At 42.7% G+C, this 20,433-nt stretch overlaps 1 protein-coding gene across 1 annotated transcript in view; it reads right to left on the bottom strand.

Annotated features, from left to right (window-relative positions):
• Window positions 1-12,003: 12,003 nt before the first annotated feature.
• The window catches only part of Megf10 (multiple EGF like domains 10), a gene marked incomplete at its 3' end in the record, with an annotated part of 108,808 nt that continues 100,378 nt past the window's right edge, over window positions 12,004-20,433 (bottom strand). The window contains exons 23-24 of the mRNA XM_038330410.1: window positions 13,253-13,459; window positions 12,004-12,215 (exon numbers count right to left, since the gene is read on the bottom strand). Of these exons, the coding sequence (XP_038186338.1) occupies window positions 12,004-12,215; window positions 13,253-13,459 (419 nt within the window). The remainder of the gene's footprint in view (window positions 12,216-13,252; window positions 13,460-20,433) is intronic.

Raw genomic sequence — 20,433 nt, 5'->3', positions numbered from 1 at the left:
ATCCAAAAGAAGTGGTAGAGACCAGAACACCATCCAAAAGAAGTGATAGAGACCAGAACAGCATCAGAGAAGTAAAATCTTCCTCGGGTAGTAAACACTATTGAAGACAGTTATCTCCGAACCTGACATTACGAAAACAGACATTTCCAAACCTGAGGACCACAGTGAAGAAAGGAAAGGAGGAAGAAATTAGAATGATTAGGACCCATGAGACCACTCTCGATAATGTATCATAAACATAGTAGAACAATGGAAGAAAGACAGGGATTTTAGAAAAGGGCTAAAAGCAATAATGATTGAAATCCTTCAAAATGAATGGTAGACCCTAAGTATTAGATCTAGGAAATTTAAAAATGGACAGACAATGCAAAAATAGCCAACTTTGTACTGAGGAAAAACAAAGTTAAAGGCCTAGTACTATCCAACGTCAGAACTTACTGCTAACTCACCATAAACAAGACCATACGCTGATTGTGAGTGACACATGTCATCGGGAAGGAATGTCAACAGATGAGGAAAGCATGTGTATGAGAGGACATGATTATGTGTCGAGTCTCTGCTTTCTACTGGTCATTTACTGTGACCCTGTGACTGCTCTAAACAATAATTTATTTTAAAGTGGCATTTCACCTACATAAGATTATCTCTGCTTTAAAACATACTTGCTCTTTTACAAATTTGCTCAGGGAAATGTACCATTTCTATCCTTGCTTCCATGGTGTTATTGAAGTCTAGGAATGACATACACACCTCTAAGGTGTGATGTAAAATCATCTAAGCAGGACACTAAGAAAGGTCATCTTGTCACCAAGAAGTTAAGCCAGGATCGAGCGCTACAAATATTAGGCTTTCTGACTCCCCAGACTATTTTTTGCGCCATTTGAAATCGGGTATGTTATTTATTTGGAGTTATAAAATATGTACTTAATATCCTATGGCAAGTCTAGGGATAACAAAGTCAGTAGCTTCTCTCCTCAGGTAAATAACTATTGTCAAATGAGGTGAATTATTTTGATCATGCAAGGTATCAACACTAAAAACATTTTTTTTCAATAAGCCAAGCCCCCTCCACATTCCCTCTTCTATCATTCTGAGAGTGAGCTGATGATCAGATGATCAGGTGATCAGTGAGCCTCTCAGTCCACGAAAGAATTTGAAGAAGACACAATGAAAACTGCTTCTCCAGCACCATAAAAACACACTACAAAGAGAGTGAGCTACTTAGAGGGAATATAGCATAGGTAAAATAATGAATGGACCTAAATAATTGCTATGGCTGTCTTAGTCAATGTCCTGTCGTTGTGAAGAGACATGACCATAGCAACTCTTATAAAGGAACACATTTAGTTAGGGCCTCCTTACAGTTTCAGAGGTTTAGTTCATTATTATCACAGTGGGGAGCATGGTAGTATGCAGGCAGACATGGTGCTGCTTAGGTAGCTGAGAGTTCTATATCTGGATTGGCAGGCAGTAATAAGAAGAGAGAGATGCTGGGCCTGGATTGCACATTTGAGGCCCCAAAGCCCACCCACAGTGACGTACTTCCTCCAAAAAGGCTACACCCCCTCCAACAAGGTCACACCTAATTCCTGTTAAGCATAGCCATTCCCTAATGATCAAGCATTCCAATACATGAGCCTATGGGGTCCATTCCTATTCAAACCACCACAGTAACTATGTTAAATTGAGATGAGACTTCCTTAACTACAATGACAAAAACTCTGCATCATAAAACAATGTTACAGGAAGAGGAGTTGTGACCTGCTTGTGGTGCAATGAGGAAAAAAAAAAACAATCAGAAGATCAAGAAAAAACAAGGGTGCTCTAGACCAGGTAGAAGTCAAGTTAACATCATCACTTCCTACGTGGGCCACCTATACTAATAAAGAGAGCAATGTGTGTTTAAGTCTTATCCTCCACTTCTGCAGAGTGTGACAAGATTCCGATCATGGAAGAGGGGACAGAAAGAGTGTAATAAAAAGAGGGAAATGACTGCAAGGAAAGAGTGTCTTCTGAACACAGCAGGGTGACTGCATGCATGAACTCAGAATGGTTATGACAGCATGTATAAGATACATACAAGCACAAGTCAGACCAAATCCCAGTGTGGAGCGGGAGCTGGGCACAGATGCCACTCCCAGCCATGGAGCTATTGACAATTATCAGCCGTTAGGGGAGGGAGAGTCATTGTTCTCTAAGAGTATGGTTTCTGGTGTGTCAACCATAATACAGTGGAAGACCATGCATCCAAGAACATTTGGGTAGCCCAAAATGGTCCTGAGAGTTGTTGTGGGGGAGATGCAGAGTTAGGTGAATGAGAACCAGGATGGATCTGGGAAGAGTTGGGGGAGAGAAGTTAAATATAATCAGACCACGGTGTATGAAATTCTCAAAGACATAGTAAAACCTTTTAAATGCCAATAAGAAATGCGACCAGAAGAGCTGACACTGTTGAGCACAGTATGAGGGCTGAGTTCACCCAGTTGGCTGTGACATAGGATAAAGGACCCGTCATGCTCTGCCTCTCCAAGAAAGCAGCTGACTTTTCTATATTCTCCAAGGTCTCCCTTGGAGCCTTGTTCTCCTTCGGTTTCTGAATGAATTTCCAACAGCGTAAAGCTTGGAGCAGGAAAACAGAGGTCTGGTTTTTATCAATGGAGAATTTGATATGTACACAGGCAAACAAAGGCTTTCCTTGAGGTCACCCTCTTGGATAATGACGTATCCCTTTGTATGAAAGCAAGGGCTCCTTATTTATCACCACCACTGCCACCATGTGAACTTGTCCTGTATTAAGTACATGACGCTTTAACAGGTTATGTTTCATGCTTCATTGCTAAGTTTTTTTTAGTGGCACTTCGCTTTTTAATATTTGTTACTTTGGACTGATTTTGCCTTACAATCATCTATGTAATGAAAGAAATGTTCTAATATGTGTTCATCTAATCAAGGTTTAATGGAGCCCAATTTATGTGTACCAGGTGCACAGCTCATAGACAAGTCCGTTATCCTCCTAAGGGAAGGACGTTCCTTCCAGGATCATTTTATTTTCTTTCTTTCTTTCTTTCTTTCTTTCTTTCTTTCTTTCTTCCTTCCTTCCTTCCTTCCTTCCTTCCTTCCTTCCTTTCTTTCTTTCTTCATTTGCTTTCTTTCTTCTTTCTTCTTTCTTTCTTTCTTTCTTTCTTTCTTTCTTTCTTTCTTATTCATTGAAAATAGTTTTTAAATACAATATATTCTGTTTATGGTTTCCCCTCCTCCTACTCCTAAAATCCTCCCTACCTCCCCTCCCATCTGGGGTCATCACCTTTCTGTCTCCTTAAAAGCAAACAGGTATCTAAGTGAAAAATAAAATAAGATGAACTAATAACAAAGAAACCAGGATATGATAAAACAGCAAACTAAGGAAAGGAACCAAAGAAAAGGGTCAAGAAACACATAGAGGCACAGAGACACACAGGTTTGCACACTCAGGAATTCCATAACACCACAAATAAGAAGCCTTAATATATACACAAAGGACCTGTAAGGTTAAAAAAACAAGCAAACAAAAATAAAACAACCTTGACTTCACATTATGAATTGAAGAACCTGCAAAGATGCCTTGAGTGTGTTTGCTCTTGAGCATCTACTGCTGAGGCCAGGGACTACCCTTAATAATGGTTTGTATCCCCACTGAGACTCCCTTGGAGAAAACTAATTTTTCATTTACAAGTGGTTGTCAATTGCAGGTAGCTTCTGGGTTAAAGATGGGGGCTTGTGCCCACTTCCCTTCTCAGCACTGGGACCCCATCTGGTCAATGGAGGTCCTCTGTATGCTGCCACAGTCTCTGCGAGGTCAGATTGCACCAGCCCTGCTGTGTCTAAATGGCCTTGATTCTGTAGTGTCCTCCAGCCCTCTCTCTTTCAATCTTCCAGACGATATTTTCTAATAAATGATTTAGACACTCATCCCTCACTGTAGGGTGAGGCTATTCCCTGATTACCATCTTGCTCTCTCCTATACAAGGGCAATATCACATTTTAAGTTGTCATGTCCTGTCAAAGACCAACTTTGACAAAACTTGTATGTTCCAGGGTAGGGGCATGAGGATTGGAATTATTAAGCAAAATGAATAGAGATATAAGAGAAATAAGAGACAGAAACACAGAATAACATCAGGAGGAACATTTAGTGAATAGTGAATCTGTCTCATTTATTTTCCACATGCTTACTTTACTCCAAAAGGGAAGAAGGTATTGCAGCAGACTTCATTAGCATGCTATAAGGAATAGACTTGAATTCTTTGACCTTTGGTCCAGGTAGAGTGGATCCACCTCTATACCCAAAATACTAATTAACCACACCCTGGGTCAGAATCTTTCTTTTGTAGCAACACGTGTTGTCAACAACTTTGAGAGAACAAAATTAAGCTCAAACTCTCTGACCTCCACTTTTGACCGTTCATGGAACAAGAAGGAAGAAGCAAGGAAAGGACATTGCTCCATTCTTTAGGTTAACACACAGAGAAATGGTTTTATTACAACATTTTCATACATCCCCATCATTATCCTCTGTTCTTATCCATTATCCTCTCCCATACCCCCTGCACCTCTCTTTCTGATTTTCATATACACATTTCCACTGTGTATACGAAGTATGTTTTCTTTCATTGTATATATGAAAGCACATTGATTCATATCTGTGGATGGACATCGGCACTGCATTCTTTCCTGGCCATTGAGAATAGTGCAGCTATGAGAAAGGATGTGAAAATATCCCTGTGGTGTGCTGATACATATCAAAGCGTGGTAGAGTGGGGGCATATGGGAGTTCTACTTTCAGAGTTTTGAGGAACCTCTGTACTGATATCCATTCTGGCCACATTACATTTCCAGCAGCAGTAAGGAAGGGTTCATCTTTCTTGTATCCTCGCTAGACGTTGTTGTCTTAAGACATTTAGGGAAGACTGTGTTCATGTCTGTCTTCTGCTTGTACTAATGACCTTTAAATAATAAAAGAAAATGTATCCTGGGAGCTAAGTTGTCTCAGTTGGCATGATAAATCTAAGCGTGGATCCCTAGCATCTCCATATAAAAGTTGAGCGGGGTAGTGCCTGTCTATAACTCTAACACTAAGAGAGGCAGAAACAGGCAGATACTTTGGCCATCTGGTCTGCCTGAATTGATGAGCTCCAGATTCAATAAGAGACCTTATTGTGAAAAAAGGGGGGAGGGGAAGAAAAATAATAGGAAAGAAAAAGAAAAGGATGGTGGAGAACAATCAAGGAAGACATCTAACATCGGCCGTGGGGCCTCCACTTCCACTTGTATACACAGACACATGTACTTGATGTGTGCACATGTAGGCATGCTATACAAATACATACACCCCTACCCACATACAAAACAAGAAAAAACAGCTTGATAGCCAGCTAGAAATCCAGAAAACAGGTTCATTGTTATTTCAGCAGCATAATTTCTGCTTTGGGGAGCATTAAATGGAGATTATAACAGGCTAATGGATTTTGAGTCCTATTTGTAGTTGTCTAAAGGTCATTTATTCCATAATTCTGGGCATATAATGCTAAATTATTAAATATACTATGGCTGCATGGCCAGTTTGTGATCCATTTTGATATTTTCCCACCACATTATAATCAGGAGTGGATTCTAAATCATTAACACTAGACAAACTGTAACATATCATATGCCAAGAGCTATGCAGGTTTTCATTCATTCTGACCTTGGAGTTTTATTTTTATTCGTTCCTTAATAGCAAGTTAATGATAAACAGGTGCTTCTGTTTTTCCAGCTTCCTCCCTATGCCCATCCAGAACACAGCATCTTCTGTGCCGAGCACAGCATCTTCTGTGCCCGAACACAGCATCTTCTGTGCTGTCATTGCTCATTATCGCTTCTTGATCTATACTAGTTTGTATCAAATACTGAGACAAAAATTTAATGGGGGATTTTCAACATCCTGCTGACAGGTGGTCTTCTTGTTCCAGCAGGAGGCACCACTGATGTTGCGGCAGGAGAATAACAGGCAGTTGAACGACTTAACTTGTCTAGTCATTACTGTCCTTGCCTACTGTGGCCTCCTCCCCCTTCCTCTTCCAGCTCACACTGTCTCTATCTGCTCAGGTTTTCTTTCCTTTGTAAACATTTTGTCAAGCCTTCTAGTGTGGTTTAAAGTTCTTCTATCATTAAGGATCTAGGGATTTCTCCAGGATGTGCCTTCCTCCGTATATTTTTCATTGAATTTTCTAAAAAGGACAGGCCGTTTCCCAAAGGGAAGATTTGAATGTCTGGGTCACATCGTCAAAGTTTTCTTCTGTTATTCTTTTATGACTTCATGGTTCCTCTTTTCTTCTAGACCAGCAGCTTCTTACATACTAGGACCTTTGGACCAGTCTTTGTTTGCACCTATGATTTCCTAAGATTTTACTCTTGGGCTGGGGAGATGGTCCAGGTGGTGAAAGAACTTGCTATATATAACCACAGGCTCAGTGGGAGACCTTGCCTCAAAAACAAATGTGGAAAGCAATAGAGGAAGACACCTGACGTCCTCTTCATGCATACACAAAGATACATACACACACACACACGAAAGAGAGAGAGAATTTTAATTCATCTCATCTTTGAAAATATGAACTCAATCTTCTTATCTTCCATGTTTTTATGTTCCACTTATGAATTTTTAAAGTAATGTCAATTTTAGTTCCAGGAAACTCTTTCTGCCCCCATGATTATATTCCCTATGAGCTTCACTCTTTTTCTAGGTGTTTCCCACATTACCTCCATCTCCATTATAAAGGCTCATTTAATTGTCTACTTTCGGTTTTTTCCTTCTAACTGTGTCACACATCCCCACCAGTCTTTATCTGTTCATATAGATAGTGTATTGAATTTCAGCACATCTGTAGATCTCTCTGGTCTTTGGCATAGTCCAACAAGAAGCCTTAGCAGGTAGTTACTGGACAGGCTAGTCCTTTTTACCACATCACTGGCAAAAGGCCTCCAGTTTGAAAATCCAAGTACAGATAGATGTTCTCAGCCCAACTTGAAAAATATCCTTCCTTGCTTAAGAGAACCCAACACTGCTAGCTTCTGTCACTTCTGTGAATGTGACAATGGAGACACCCCTCCTTTACTTTCTCTCTGTGTGCACTCCCAAGTCAGTTGGCTCTCACTGGGTACTCCCTTCATAATCCCCCCTCACCAGCTCACAGAAACTTAAATGTCATACTCATGTTTCCTAAAATTACTTCTCTAGAAATAAAGTATGTGTGGAATTATGTAACAGTATAAAATAGTCTGGGACGGGGCTGGAGAGATAACTCAGAGGTTAAGAGCACTGGCTGCTCTTCCAGAGGCCCTAAGTTCAATTCCCAGCAACCACATGGTGGTTCACAACCATCTATAATGAGATCTGGTGCCCTCTTCTGGCATGCGGGCATACATGGAGGCAAAACACTGTATACATAATGAATAGATAAATAAATATTAAAAAAATAGTCTGGGATGGATATGTAAATAGATAGTTTTTATAATATTCACTTGATATTCTGATCTGGTGATCACAAATTCATTCATATCGTTGATTATTTTTCATACTGGTGATCTTGCCTAACTTTTACCAGGTCATGTACTAATATTTCCAATATATTACAACATGGAGAATAAGGCCTTGAGAGGTTAAGGAACATAGCAATGTACCTAGTAAGATGATTTGCCTCCCTTAACTGAGGAGAATGACTTGGAATTGTTACACTTCTCTGCATTGTCAACTTCACTGACACTGAGATCCATAAGGAAAGAATTTTTTCATTGTTTTGAATGAGAATAGCTCCTGTAACTCAATTTTTGAATGCTTGGTCCCCAGTTAGTGGAACTGTTTGGGAAGGATTGAGAAAAATGGCTTTGTTGGAGGAGTTATGGTTTTGTTTTAATAGATGTGTCACTGGGGGTGGGCTCTGAGGTTTCAAAAGCCCAGTCTCTCTCTTTCTGCTTGCTGCTTGTGTATCAGGTTGAAAGCTCTCAACTACTGTTTCAGCACTATGCCTGCCTGCCTGCCACCATGCTTCCCACCACGATGATCATGGACTCACCCCCTGAAACTGTAAGCAAGTCCACATGTGAATAAAATGAGGATTCTGTCTTTCCAGAACAAGTAATATGAGGTTGGGGACACAGTCGGATTAGTAAAGTACTTGCCTGTCATGCATAAAGCCCTGAGTTTGATCCCAAGCAGCATATAAACTAGACATAGTGGTGTACCCCTATGAAAAGAATATTATAGTTGCAAGTCACGACAACTTGAGGAGCTGTATTATAAAGGGTCGCAGCCCTGGGAAGGCCGAGAATCTCTGTTCTGAAGGGAAAGCATACATATTTGCAATTACATATAATAAAGTGCTACTGCTTTCTTATATACAGGCAAAGTACTATGGAGCCACATGTGACCAAGTGTCAGTTTTCTAAGAGCATCATGAATCTTTCTCTCATTGGTCAACAGTCACATGAAGAAATAAATACTGCTTTAGAGATTTTTTTTAATCAGAAAGTTTATTGCATTCATCTATTAATCTACTTGGCAGAATAAATGTCAGCGAAACCGATACTGAGGAGGTTTGTCATCTTTGGAAAAGAGAGATAGCTTAACACTCGAAGCGTTACTTTTGTTTGCCGTTACCAAGTAAACCAGACTGCAGTTGGATTTTTTTCCTTTTAAAATATATATATATGGATAGATAGATATTTTGCAATTTGGTCATATCAAAACAAAGCTGAGACAAAATAACAAACAGGGCTCTATGGGGCAGTTTGCTGTGTGTCGTCCCATGCTTCATAACCAACCACTTCACACCAAGCCTCTGGACATGTCCATGGTATTAAAACTTTAAAATAAAAATAGCCCTTGAGTGTTTCATTGAAATAATAAGGACATGTTACCCAGAGATGGAACATTCATTATTTTAAAACCACAGCCCCCAAATTAACTGTTAAGATTTTTGTCTTACTTGAAGTGTATCAATATGAATTATTGGTGGTATTATGACGCTTATGTTTGACTTTCATATTTGGCTGAAAATTTCCCCAAGACTGACCACTGTTACGGCCCACTGAGGTCCAAATGACCATATTTCCACAGAGTAGCCTGCATTTCTCACAGTCAGCGGTCCTTATGCTGATGGATTTGGCTATGGCACCCTGTGCTGCTCTGTTACAAGCGTCTAAGGTCAGTTTTTCTGTACTTGGTCAATACCCACAGAAACACTGCTAAGCACATTGAATTCTGTCTGCTACTAGTACTCTACTGGGAGGGGCTCATGTCTAACACTGTGAATAATTATGAAAATTTCCTTATCATACAACTAACCACAATGATCATATTCTCCTAATGAAAGTAAGTATATGTGTTATCACTTGGGCAAGTTTGGATGTAATGCTGTACAAATGCAGTAAACGAGAGAAATTTTAAAACATCGACTTCAAGGCAGAGAGTAGTGGCTAGCGTCACATTCTCATACGGCTATATCATCATGCAAGGCATCGCCGACTCATTAAGTGCTTTTTTTTCTTTCTGCCACAGGAGACTGGAGAGAAATTACAGCAAAACATCTAGAAAATAGATTCCTCTCCAAAGACAAGGAACGTGGGATTTATAATGTCTGAATTCTGAAGTGTTCTGACTTAGGAAAAGTCTCACAGAAACTGCTAGGTAAGCGCTGCCTCAGAAACTGGCAGGACAGCGGCTTGTCTTAGAGCGTGGGTCTCAGTTGGACTCTACAGGGTAGCTTGCTGCTGCGTGTCCTTGCTGCTTCATAAGACGGCAATTTGGAGTCTTCCTCAGCTCGGCAGGCTTTCCTTGTAAGGCTTTGCACACAAAGCTTTCTCCCAAGGGGCGGAATGAAAAAAGATAGAATAAAAAAAACCTAATCTCCAGAGAGTAACAGGGAACCTCAAACTTACCCTCATGCTCAAAAAGAAAAAGGGCAAGTACTCATCTTTTTTATTTATTTATAACCAAGAAGGACTCAGTCAATGCTTAACTACTGGAAAAAAAATCAATTGTTTCTAAAGTACGCTCCAGCTAATAAAAGAGAAATTGCCCTAAGTGCGTTTGCAGCAGATTTATTATTCACCTGACCGAATTAACCCATCATGACAGGCACAGGCATAGCATGCACAATGACTGGATGTCCTACCTGGAAGACTGACCAGGACAATACTTTATGGCTCCTGCTAGTAGACACACATGGAGCAGGCCATTATAAACGGACTCCAGCAGAAGGCCATGGAGGGCTTCCTATCTTTAGAACATCAGAGACTGCTGCATTCTGTTATGATATTACATCGCCTTTCCCATCCTCTGCTGCTCATGTGTGGCATTCTCATGAGATGAAAGTCCGGGGTACAGATGTGTCTGCAATAGTGTGTGCCGGGCAAGCCTCTGTTCTAGTCTGCAGGGAAACGCCCATATTTTAAACCCAATGCAGGGTGACTATTAGTCATGCCCGCATTTACTACGAAAAGTGTTCCAGTTTAGATGGTCAGTTGTCGATAACCGTGATGGAAGTCTTTAGTAAAGTCACCTGTAGTACCCACTCCTTCCTGAGTTTAACCAAGGCTCGGGAACTACCACGGAAAGAAGAGCTCCACTGTGGACTCTAGAAAGTTCCATTCCAGTGATCTGCTATGTACCTATGGCTACTATACTGTTTTAGTAACGGCCAGTTTAATAGGTCCAAATTGTATATTTTCATTTCCTCCCTCCAAAAGAAAAACGATGGATTTGTATCGAGCAAAAGATGAATGGCAATGACGCAACAAACAATGGCCATTACATATTCTTGCAATTTAACAATCCAAACACTACAAAACATAGAATATACAACTTAATGAAAATACAAACTAAAGAGGCATGGGTACATGTCACATTAGCAATGCAAAAGGCCAGCTTAAGCATAGTTTCTCTAAATCAACAATTAATAAGGAAAGTGCCCTTTTCCCAAATATGAACAAAAATATTTCAGTCACTTCTAGGGAAAAATTAAGGAGAACAGTCGCCTGAGTCTATATTACAGCATGTATTACTAAAGGTTCATCACACCCAAGCATCTTATACTTAAATGTACACCCTCTGGCACTCATCACACACTCACGCAATCAAAAATAAAACAATGGCATCTTTGTATTTATGATTAGCTGATAAGGTATGAATCTGACGTGGTAAATACGCATGGTGGAGACAGCAATTAGAATGATGTCATGAATCTAACATGGGCCAACGGTCAAACAGAAATATTACATTTATGTGCTGCTTTCTCCAATGTTTATGCTATATCTAAAATAATTTTAATTGTACATTTCTCGTTCTAAAAACAAAACCTTTTGTATTTAGATTTGCTCCCATTGCTAGTGTTTATTAGAAGTTGATGCAATTTCACAGCCCGACGGACTGCTTCCTCCCAGGATCATACAATGCCTATGAAACCGAGTCCAAATGGAAAAACATTATGCAGAAGGACTTGGGAATGTGTTTTCTGCCTCCTACATATTTAGTAATTTCCATCGTCACTAAGTAAATGTGTGGTAACCTGAACAATCCTAGGGGTGTCTCTGTGATGGTAAGGACAACAAATCGATTTTAATTTTCCAGGGATAATTACAGTGTCCCCTCAAGCCTGTGTCTCTGAAAGGTTTTGCCAAGTTCACCCCATCAGCTAACATCTTAAAACAAGTCACTGGCTTTGCAGCTCCTAACCTAACCGCAATGAGAAATGATGGAGTTCTCTCCTTCCAGACCACCTGTTAACAACACACCATGCTGGGCGTCGGCCTCAGCCTGGAGCTTTCTGGTATGTGTCCAACAACTGCTTATTGGATTAGTTCATGTCATCTGCAGCATCAACTGGAAGATGGAGACCTCAACAGTGGGCCTGGAGAGAGTTCCAGCGCTCACCCAGACGTCCTTGGATGTCATTCGCTGCTGCCGCTGCTGCTACTGCTGCTGCTGCTGCTGCTGCTGCTGCTGCTGCTATTGCTGCTATTGCTGCTGCTGCCACCGCCACCACCACCACCATCCTCTGTCTTGGGGGAGGATGAACTGTCCCTTACTGGCAGCAGGTCATAATGGCAAGGGATGTGACTGTTCTTTGGAAGGTCATATGGATCTTGGGTGAGATGACCACTATTGCTGAATACTCCTTGAACAATGCTCACTGTAGGCTCTGTAATAACCAGCAACAACAACAAAAAATTTAAAGATGATGCTCTTTATTTCAAATATAAAACACAACAGAAGTACTTTATAAAAATCTACAGAAATAGTTTTTTTAAAAAAATCTTTTGTAATCTTACAGTGAAGAGAAGTCTATAATTATTCACACAATTGGCACCCAGAAATAGTATTCAGAGAAAAGGGTGTGGAAATCAAGAAGATGTGCAGAAACCACAAATATGAACCATTGTCTCAAAATACCTTGGGAATAATGTAGCCCAAGCCCCTGACTCTACAGGTAAAAGTGTTCTTAGAGGTTGCCTCAATTTATGGAAATACTCAACATGTTCACAAGGTTAGCCCTAAACACTGAGCTGAGTTCTCATCTTATTGTGATGGGCTTAAAGAACAGCTGGGGGATGCTATCACTGACTATAAATAAATAAATTTACTGTACTTTTTCCATTAACAAGATATTTTTATACTATATCTATGGACAGAGAGACTAAAATAAATATATCTCCTATCTAGTCAACATTGGCGGCAATATGTTTTATTTTTTCCCAAATGACATTCATAGAAGGCACTCAGAATGAGTATAATTTTGTATTTAATTACTCCTAGTTCATATCAGATTCATATGAGACTGCACCTGACATATTAAGTAAGTTTAAAACAAAAGTGTTCCAGTTCTGCTAAAAGCATTGTATTAGCATCATGGTTACAGCCAGGAAACGGAGCCACCTGTTTGGTCAACTCAAGCCGTTCGTTTTGACTTACCTGCTGTCTTAACTAATATGGTTCATATGCTTCTTCACGTGGGTGCTAAAATATTTACCATGCTTGTAAAACAAAAGATGATGGCCATGTGGAAAACAAGGGAAATAAGTTTTAAGTTGCTAAATGTCGTTTCCCTGAAAAATTCACTTCATATCAATTAATACGATCTTTGTAAAACACAGTCGCGTATAAAACACGAGCTTACTTAGAATTGTCTCAAGCACGGTCTTATGCCAAGGTTCTTTAAAATGTGGACAGAGAACTCACCAACTTCATAGACATTCCTGTTGGCCGAAGTTGAGTTATTGATCTCCGCATATGGGGAGTCTCTCCGTGCGGGCGACTTCATTTCCACATAGCCACACTCGGTGCTTTTAGGCAAGAGTGCAGGTGGGTCTTTAATTGTGGCGTATGGGTTTTCAGAGCTGCTTAGGGAGCAGTTGCTGGAATTATAGTCAGAGTTCTTTCCCAGATCTGAGAAGGAAAAGAGAAGGAAAGGAGTAAATGTGGTTCACCGGCACCGTCCTTTGTCGGTGGTAATTTCCTTGGGAAGATTATTTTGTTTGCTTTATGGGTAGGTTTCTCTAATGGTATATGCTAAAAACAATGTGCACTTTCTACTTATTTTGAAGACCATTTGCTATAAAATTGCCCATCTATAAAGTAATTTTAACTTCCCTCTAAGGGGATTGCTAAGAAAAATGTCATGGGTCTGGTTTCATTTCAATGATCACGTTCAAATACAATTAATTCTGTTCTGACATTATGAGGAAATTTACTAGTTAAAGCCTTTAAATCAATAATCAGGAGTTGATGGCCCCAGAAACACAGGCTATTTCTAGTATGGTAGAAAGAGGGGCATTTCTGCCGTGGAAACTCTCTGTAACCCTTCGGTACTGGATAGCGTATTGTTCAAAGCCATTGTGGAGGGCCGGTGTTAATAGCTGATCCCGTCTTACTGCCTGCTGCTTCTCGACCACATTTGTCTCTCCCCAGACACTGTTTCATTTCAAAAGGAGTATTCTGCAGGGAGCCGATTTGCTAGCCGCCATTACAAGATGGCGCTGAGCCCCTGCACCACCGAGTAAACAACTCCATATATGGTAGGGCTGTAGACGGAACCTCTCGCATGCGCAGTAGTGTGCAGTAATCTTAGCCAATCCCGTGGCCGGGGGCATCGGAAGATGAGTGAGTAGCCAATCCAGGCATGACCCGTGTCCGCTCTCCCTATATAAGCGGCTGCCGTTTAGTGCTCTGCCCCTTCGCTTCCTGCTCTCCCAACAACCAAGAGGCTCCAATAAAGCGTGATAGGAGAAGAATCCTCGACTCGGTGGTCGTTCTTCCCTGCTGGCCAGGGGGGTTCGCCGCAATTGGTGCCGAAACCCGGGACGCCGGGACACCCTTCGGTCACCGGGCGAGGGGCAAAGAGGATCCAGAACTCCACACGCGGGGCGGCGACGTCGGTAAGCAAGTCTCCAAAAAAATGATGATTGCTGGAGTTGATCCTGGAGTGTTCTGCCTTGTTTTTGTGGTAATGGTGATCTGTGTGCTCCTGTGTTGCTTTTGGTTGCGTTGCCATAAGCCTGGTCAAGAGTGCCTTTGCTGTTGCGACCACGCCTAGTCAGAATCGAAAGTAAGTCCGTCGTAAATAAAACGGCTTTTCTCTGAGGGGAAATAAGACCGCTGTAGCTTAAGCGGCTCTCCGGTAGGGTGCCCGTGCATAAGACCTCATTATGGGCAACACTCATGGCTCTGGTCCTGGTCCCATCGACCTCGTTAGTCCCCTGCAGGCGCTGCTTAAACAGCGTGGCCTGAAGGTTTCTCGGAGCACGATCGATAAGGTCGTGAAGGACATTGACCAGAACGCACCATGGTTCGCGGTCTCTGGGGATTTCACCTTGCCCTCATGGGAAAAATTAGGACGGGACTTGGAAAAGGCAAAACATGAGAACCAAATAAGCCGTGGCACTATGCCGCTATGGCGACTAGTGAGGAACTGCTTACGAGGGGGTGATAATGCAGATCTTGTTAGGAAAGGTAGAGAGGCATTAATAGCACACCAGGACAGCTTATCAGAATCGGAATCAAAAGGGGGAGACTTGGGTAGGCCTAAAAGAAAAAAAGAAAAAGAAAAAGAAAAAGAAAAAGAAAAAGAAAAGGAAAAAGAAAAAGAAAAGGAAAAGGAAAAAGATTCAAAAGTTAAGCCCAGGGAAAAGGGCCAAAGAGAGCCCTTGGGCACAAAAATGGAGGAGAGGAACCGGCTTTATCCGGTTCTTGAGGAGTTCGCCGACTTAGACTTGTCGGACGATGAGCTCAGTCCTCAGGAAGAGGAGGACTTAGAGGAGGAAGTTGCTAGATGTGAGGAGGAGCGGCGTGGGCGGAGATGCCTGCCGCAATTTTCTGCAGTTGGAGGCGGGGCCAGAAGAGGGCCTAGGCAGCTGCTGGGTGAGTCTCCACCCACAGCGCCGCCGCCATCTTACGCACAGGCAGCAAAGCCTGCCGGAGGTTATCATTTCATCAGCAATAACACTTGGGCTCGTTTGGCCTCAGCCTTCCCAGTGTTTGAGGATGCTGATACACATCATAGGTGGTACGAGCCGGTGCCCTATAAACAGCTGAAAGACATGGTGACTGCGGCTAAGGACTTTGGGCCCACCGCAGACTATACCATTGCATTGTTGCGCAGACTCTGTACCCAGGTTTTAACACCCACAGACTGGACAGAGGTCGCTAGGGCATGCCTGTCCCGAGGACAATTCCTGGAATTCAAATCTCTGGCTGCTGACAAGGCACAGGTTCAGGCTCGACTTAATGCACAAAATGGCCACCCAGATTGGACTGCTGAGATGCTTTTGGGACAAGGGGAGTTTGCTGAAGACCAAGTTGATTATCCTCTTGAGGTGTACCAGCAAATTAGTAATCTTTACTTCAGTGCTTGGAAGGTCCTACCCAGTAAAGGGGAAGTGGCAGGCAATTTGACTAAGATCGTCCAAGGACCCACAGAGCCATTCGCGGACTTTGTGGCCAGGATGACTGAGGTCGCTGAAAAGATCTTTGGAAATTCAGATGTGACCTTGCCGTTTGTGCAACAGATAATTTTTGAACAAAGCACTAAAGAATGTCAGTGAGCCATAGGACCAGTCAGGCATAAAGGACTGGATGCTTGGTTGAAGGCTTGTAGGGAAATTGGAGGTCCTTTAACAAATGCAGGCTTAGCAGCAGCGATGCTTTCGACCACTAGATCGGCCCGGGATACAAAAAACAAAGGATGCTTTCGGTGCGGCCAGATGGGACACTTAAAAAGAAATTGTCCTAATGGCAGTGGTCCACGTATGCCAGGCATTTGCCCTCGCTGTAAGAAGGGAAAGCATTGGGCCAATGAGTGCCGCTCAGTAAGGGACATTAATGGTCAGCCTATCCCACAAGTCTCTAGTTCTGAGACAAAAAACGGGATGAGGGGCCCCAGTCCCCGGGGCCCGAAAATATTCGGGGCGCTTCAGGCTTCAGCCCCACCTCTGAGTTACCAGAGGCAGACACGTCAGTACGGAGGGCCACCATCGGTTCCGCAGGGTTGGACCTCTGTGCCACCTCCGGAATGGTATTAACACCAGACATGGGAGTTCAGATTATGGAGACTGACATGTCGGGTCCCTTGCAGGAGGGACATGTAGGGATTGTTTTGGGGCGCTCCTCATCTACTATGAAAGGGCTGGTAGTTCACCCAGGTGTTATTGACCCTGATTATACGGGGCAGATTAAGATTCTTTGTCACGCTCTTCATGGCGTAATTTCTGTTGCTCCCGGTGACCGGGTTGCTCAATTGTTAATTTTGCCCTCCAAGCATGAATCATTCCCCTCTGCAGACAGAGTAAGAGGGAATGAGGGCTTGGGGTCCACAGGAGTTGATCTTGCCTGTTTGTCCATGGCCCTTAATGATAGACCGATCTTAGAATTGACTATTGAAGGAAAAGTTTTTTCGGGCTTGGTGGACACTGGCGCTGATCGAAGCATTATCAGAACCCAATCATGGCCTAAGCAATGGCCTTTACAGCAATCCTGCCAGTCCCTACAGGGACTAGGGTACGCACGTACACCGTGCATCAGTTCAAAGGAATTGACTTGGAGAATAGAAGATCAGCATGGAAAAATACAACCTTTTGTAGTAGACCTCCCCATTAACCTCTGGGGAAGGGATGTTCAGCAGCAATTACAGCTCAGATTGACTAATGAATTTTCAGATAAAAGTAAAGATATGATGAGGTTGCAAGGATTTGTTCCTTCTCGAGGCCTGGGAAAAAATCTTCAAGGCATACCCGACCCGATAATACCGGTCAGTAAGACAGACCGCAAAGGACTGGGTTTTTCTTAGGGGCCACTGACATATCGGCTTCCACAATGGGCTCCATACCCATACCATGGACAACAAATAAGGCTGTATGGATCCCCCAGTGGCCCCTTTCCCAGGAGAAATTGGAAGCCGCTAAACAACTAATTGAGGAACAATTGCAACTAGGTCACATTGAGCCTTCTGTATCACCATGGAATACCCCGATCTTTGTTATCAAAAAGGCATCAGGAAAATGGAGGTTATTACATGACTTGCGGGCTGTAAACAGTCAGATGCAAGTCATGGGGGCAGCCCAAAAGGGTCTCCCATTACTCTCTGCTCTGCCAAAGGATTGGCCAATTATAGTACTAGATATCAAAGATTGCTTCTTTTCCATTCCGCTGTGTTCCCAGGATAGGGAAAGGTTCGCTTTCACTTTGCCTTCTGTAAATCATGAACAGCCTGATGCTCGTTATCAGTGGAGAACCCTCCCCCAGGGGATGTCAAATAGTCCTACTATGTGTCAACTATTTGTAGATTCTGCTCTGATGGCTGTAAGGAGACAGTTTCCCACTGTAAAGGTCATTCATTACATGGATGACATTCTATTGACAGCTTCATCTCAACAGGTACTTAGGGAAGCTTTTCAAAATACTGTTCAGACCTTGGAAAAGCAAGGGCTAATTGTAGCCCCTGAAAAGGTACAGTGCTCTACACCAGCACGGTTTCTGGGTTCTATTATTTCCCCAGATACAATCAGACCACAAAAGGTCCTTATTCGTACTCAAAACTTAAGGACCCTTAATGATTTCCAACAGTTACTAGGAGATATTAATTGGATCCGAGGGTATCTACATGTACCAAGGTCGGAGCTACTGCCCTTATTTTCTATCTTAGAGGGTGATCCTGATGTTACCTCCCCGAGGACATTGACACCTGCTGCTATGCAATCTTTACGCAAGGTTGAGGGAGCTATATCCAAGGCACAGCTATGCCGCCATGACCCGTCTTTGCCAATTTCTCTTTGTATATTAAAAACAAAAAATGTTCCAACAGGAGTTTTATGGCAAGAGGGACCTCTATGGTGGCTGCATGGTAATTCAATTGGAGCAAAAACGCTTAGATATTATCCTGACTTGGTGGCTAATCAAGCCTTAATGGGAATAAAATTTTGCTTGACCTGTTTTGCAAAGATGCCTGATAAGTTGATTATACCCTATACTAAGGAACAAGTGGAGGTCTTGGCCGCCACTGTGGACAATTGGGCTATTTTGCTTTGCACCTTTTCTAATACTATTGATAATCATTTTCCTAAACATCCAATTTTGAGTTTTGTGGAAAAGAATTTAGTGTACTTTCCACGAGTTACCTCCCCTAAGCCCTTATTGGGAGCTGTAACCATATTTACTGATGGCTCAAAAACAGGAGTAGGAGCTATGGTGGTGGATAATCAGTCACCGGTGCTATTCAATTTTCAACCCGATGCCCCTCAGACTACAGAATGCTTGGTGGTATTGGAAGTTTTTAAGAAATTTTCTGAGCCCTTTAATTTGTTTTCGGACTCACAATATGTGGTTAATGCGGTGTCCTCTCTCGAGGTGGCCGCTTCCATTCGCCAGTCAAGTCCGGTTTCCAATGTTCTAATACAGATTCAACAACATATACTTCAAAGGAGTAATCCATTCTATATTGGACATATTAGAGCCCATACTCTACTTCCTGGTTCTATGTCTGAGGCTAATGCAAGAGCTGATCAGGCAACCAGAGCTATGGCCTTAGTTGCTGCGGACTCAATGGAGCTTGCTCGAGAGTTTCACAGGCTCTATCATGTACCCGCTGATACTCTTCGTAGAAAATTTGCCTTGTCCAGAAGCAATGCAAGAGATATTGTGAAGGCCTGTTCCTCTTGTGTGACTTTTCTTCACCCTCCCCACACAGGGGTTAACCCTCGGGGCCTGCGCCCGACTGATCTATGGCAGATGGACGTGACTCATATCCCTGAATTTGGGAAGCTGAAATATTTGCATGTGTCTGTTGATACCTGTTCAGGCATTATCCATGCCACCCCTTTGGCGGGGGAAAAGGTCACCCATGTAAAGACCCATTGCCTGGAAGCTTGGGCAGCTTGGGGCAAACCGTTGCGCTTAAAAACAGACAACGGCCCAGCATATTCCTCCCACGGCTTTCGTTCCTTTTGCACACAGCTTCAAGTTGAACATACTTTTGGCCTACCATATAATCCCCAAGGCCAGGGGATTGTTGAAAGGGCTAATAGAAGCCTCAAAGATATTCTGACAAAACAAAAAGGGGGAATAGCAGAAACAGCTTCCCCCAGGGACAGAATTGCTTTGGCACTTTTTACAATTAATTTTCTAATTTTTGATGGTCAAGGCCGAACAGCGGCTGATAGACATGCTAACATGACCCCTGAAGATAAGGGATTGTCTGTTATGTGGAAAGATGTGTTGGATAACAAATGGTATGGACCGGATCCAGTTGTTGCGAGATCCAGGGGAGCTGTTTGTGTTTTCCCACAGAGTCAAGAAGTCCCTCATTGGGTACCAACACGGCTGACAAGGAGCCTGAGACCAACAGCTGAAGATGAGGGCTGCAACAACATGGATGCTGATCCTGGCAATGAAGACAGCCCTGCTGAATGCGAGTCCAATAACGTTATGGGCGGTAACGAAGGCCTGGCCCATGCCAATGCCTGTTCATGCTAACTCTTCTATATTGCCTACACTGTTTTCCACCTCCTGCGATCTGGAGGCACCCTGTCTGCCTAACTCAGATGCTAAACAGGAGTTGTTTAATGCTACAAGGATAGCCCTAAATGGGACTATGTGCTTCTCCCTTGAGGAGAAAGGACCCTGCATAAGGCTTTTACGCAAAAACTTGACCAATTGGATGGATCCCCTGATGCAGAGTAATGTAGGGTTAGGGTCCCTGGGCGCAGTATTAGCCCAGGTGACTCAGGGGATCACCTCAGGGTCAGGAGGGCCCAGTAATGCTACATCTATCAATGCTACCACCTTGGCTATGAGAGTGGAGTCCCTGGTACCATTGGGGGGTGCATCCACTCCTAAGAATGCTACTCGTTTTAGGACATCACCACACTGTG

This window comes from Arvicola amphibius, chromosome 5 (assembly GCF_903992535.2).
Source record: "Arvicola amphibius chromosome 5, mArvAmp1.2, whole genome shotgun sequence".
Taxonomy (NCBI): domain Eukaryota; kingdom Metazoa; phylum Chordata; class Mammalia; order Rodentia; family Cricetidae; genus Arvicola; species Arvicola amphibius.
This window is presented reverse-complemented; position numbering and strand designations above follow the sequence as displayed.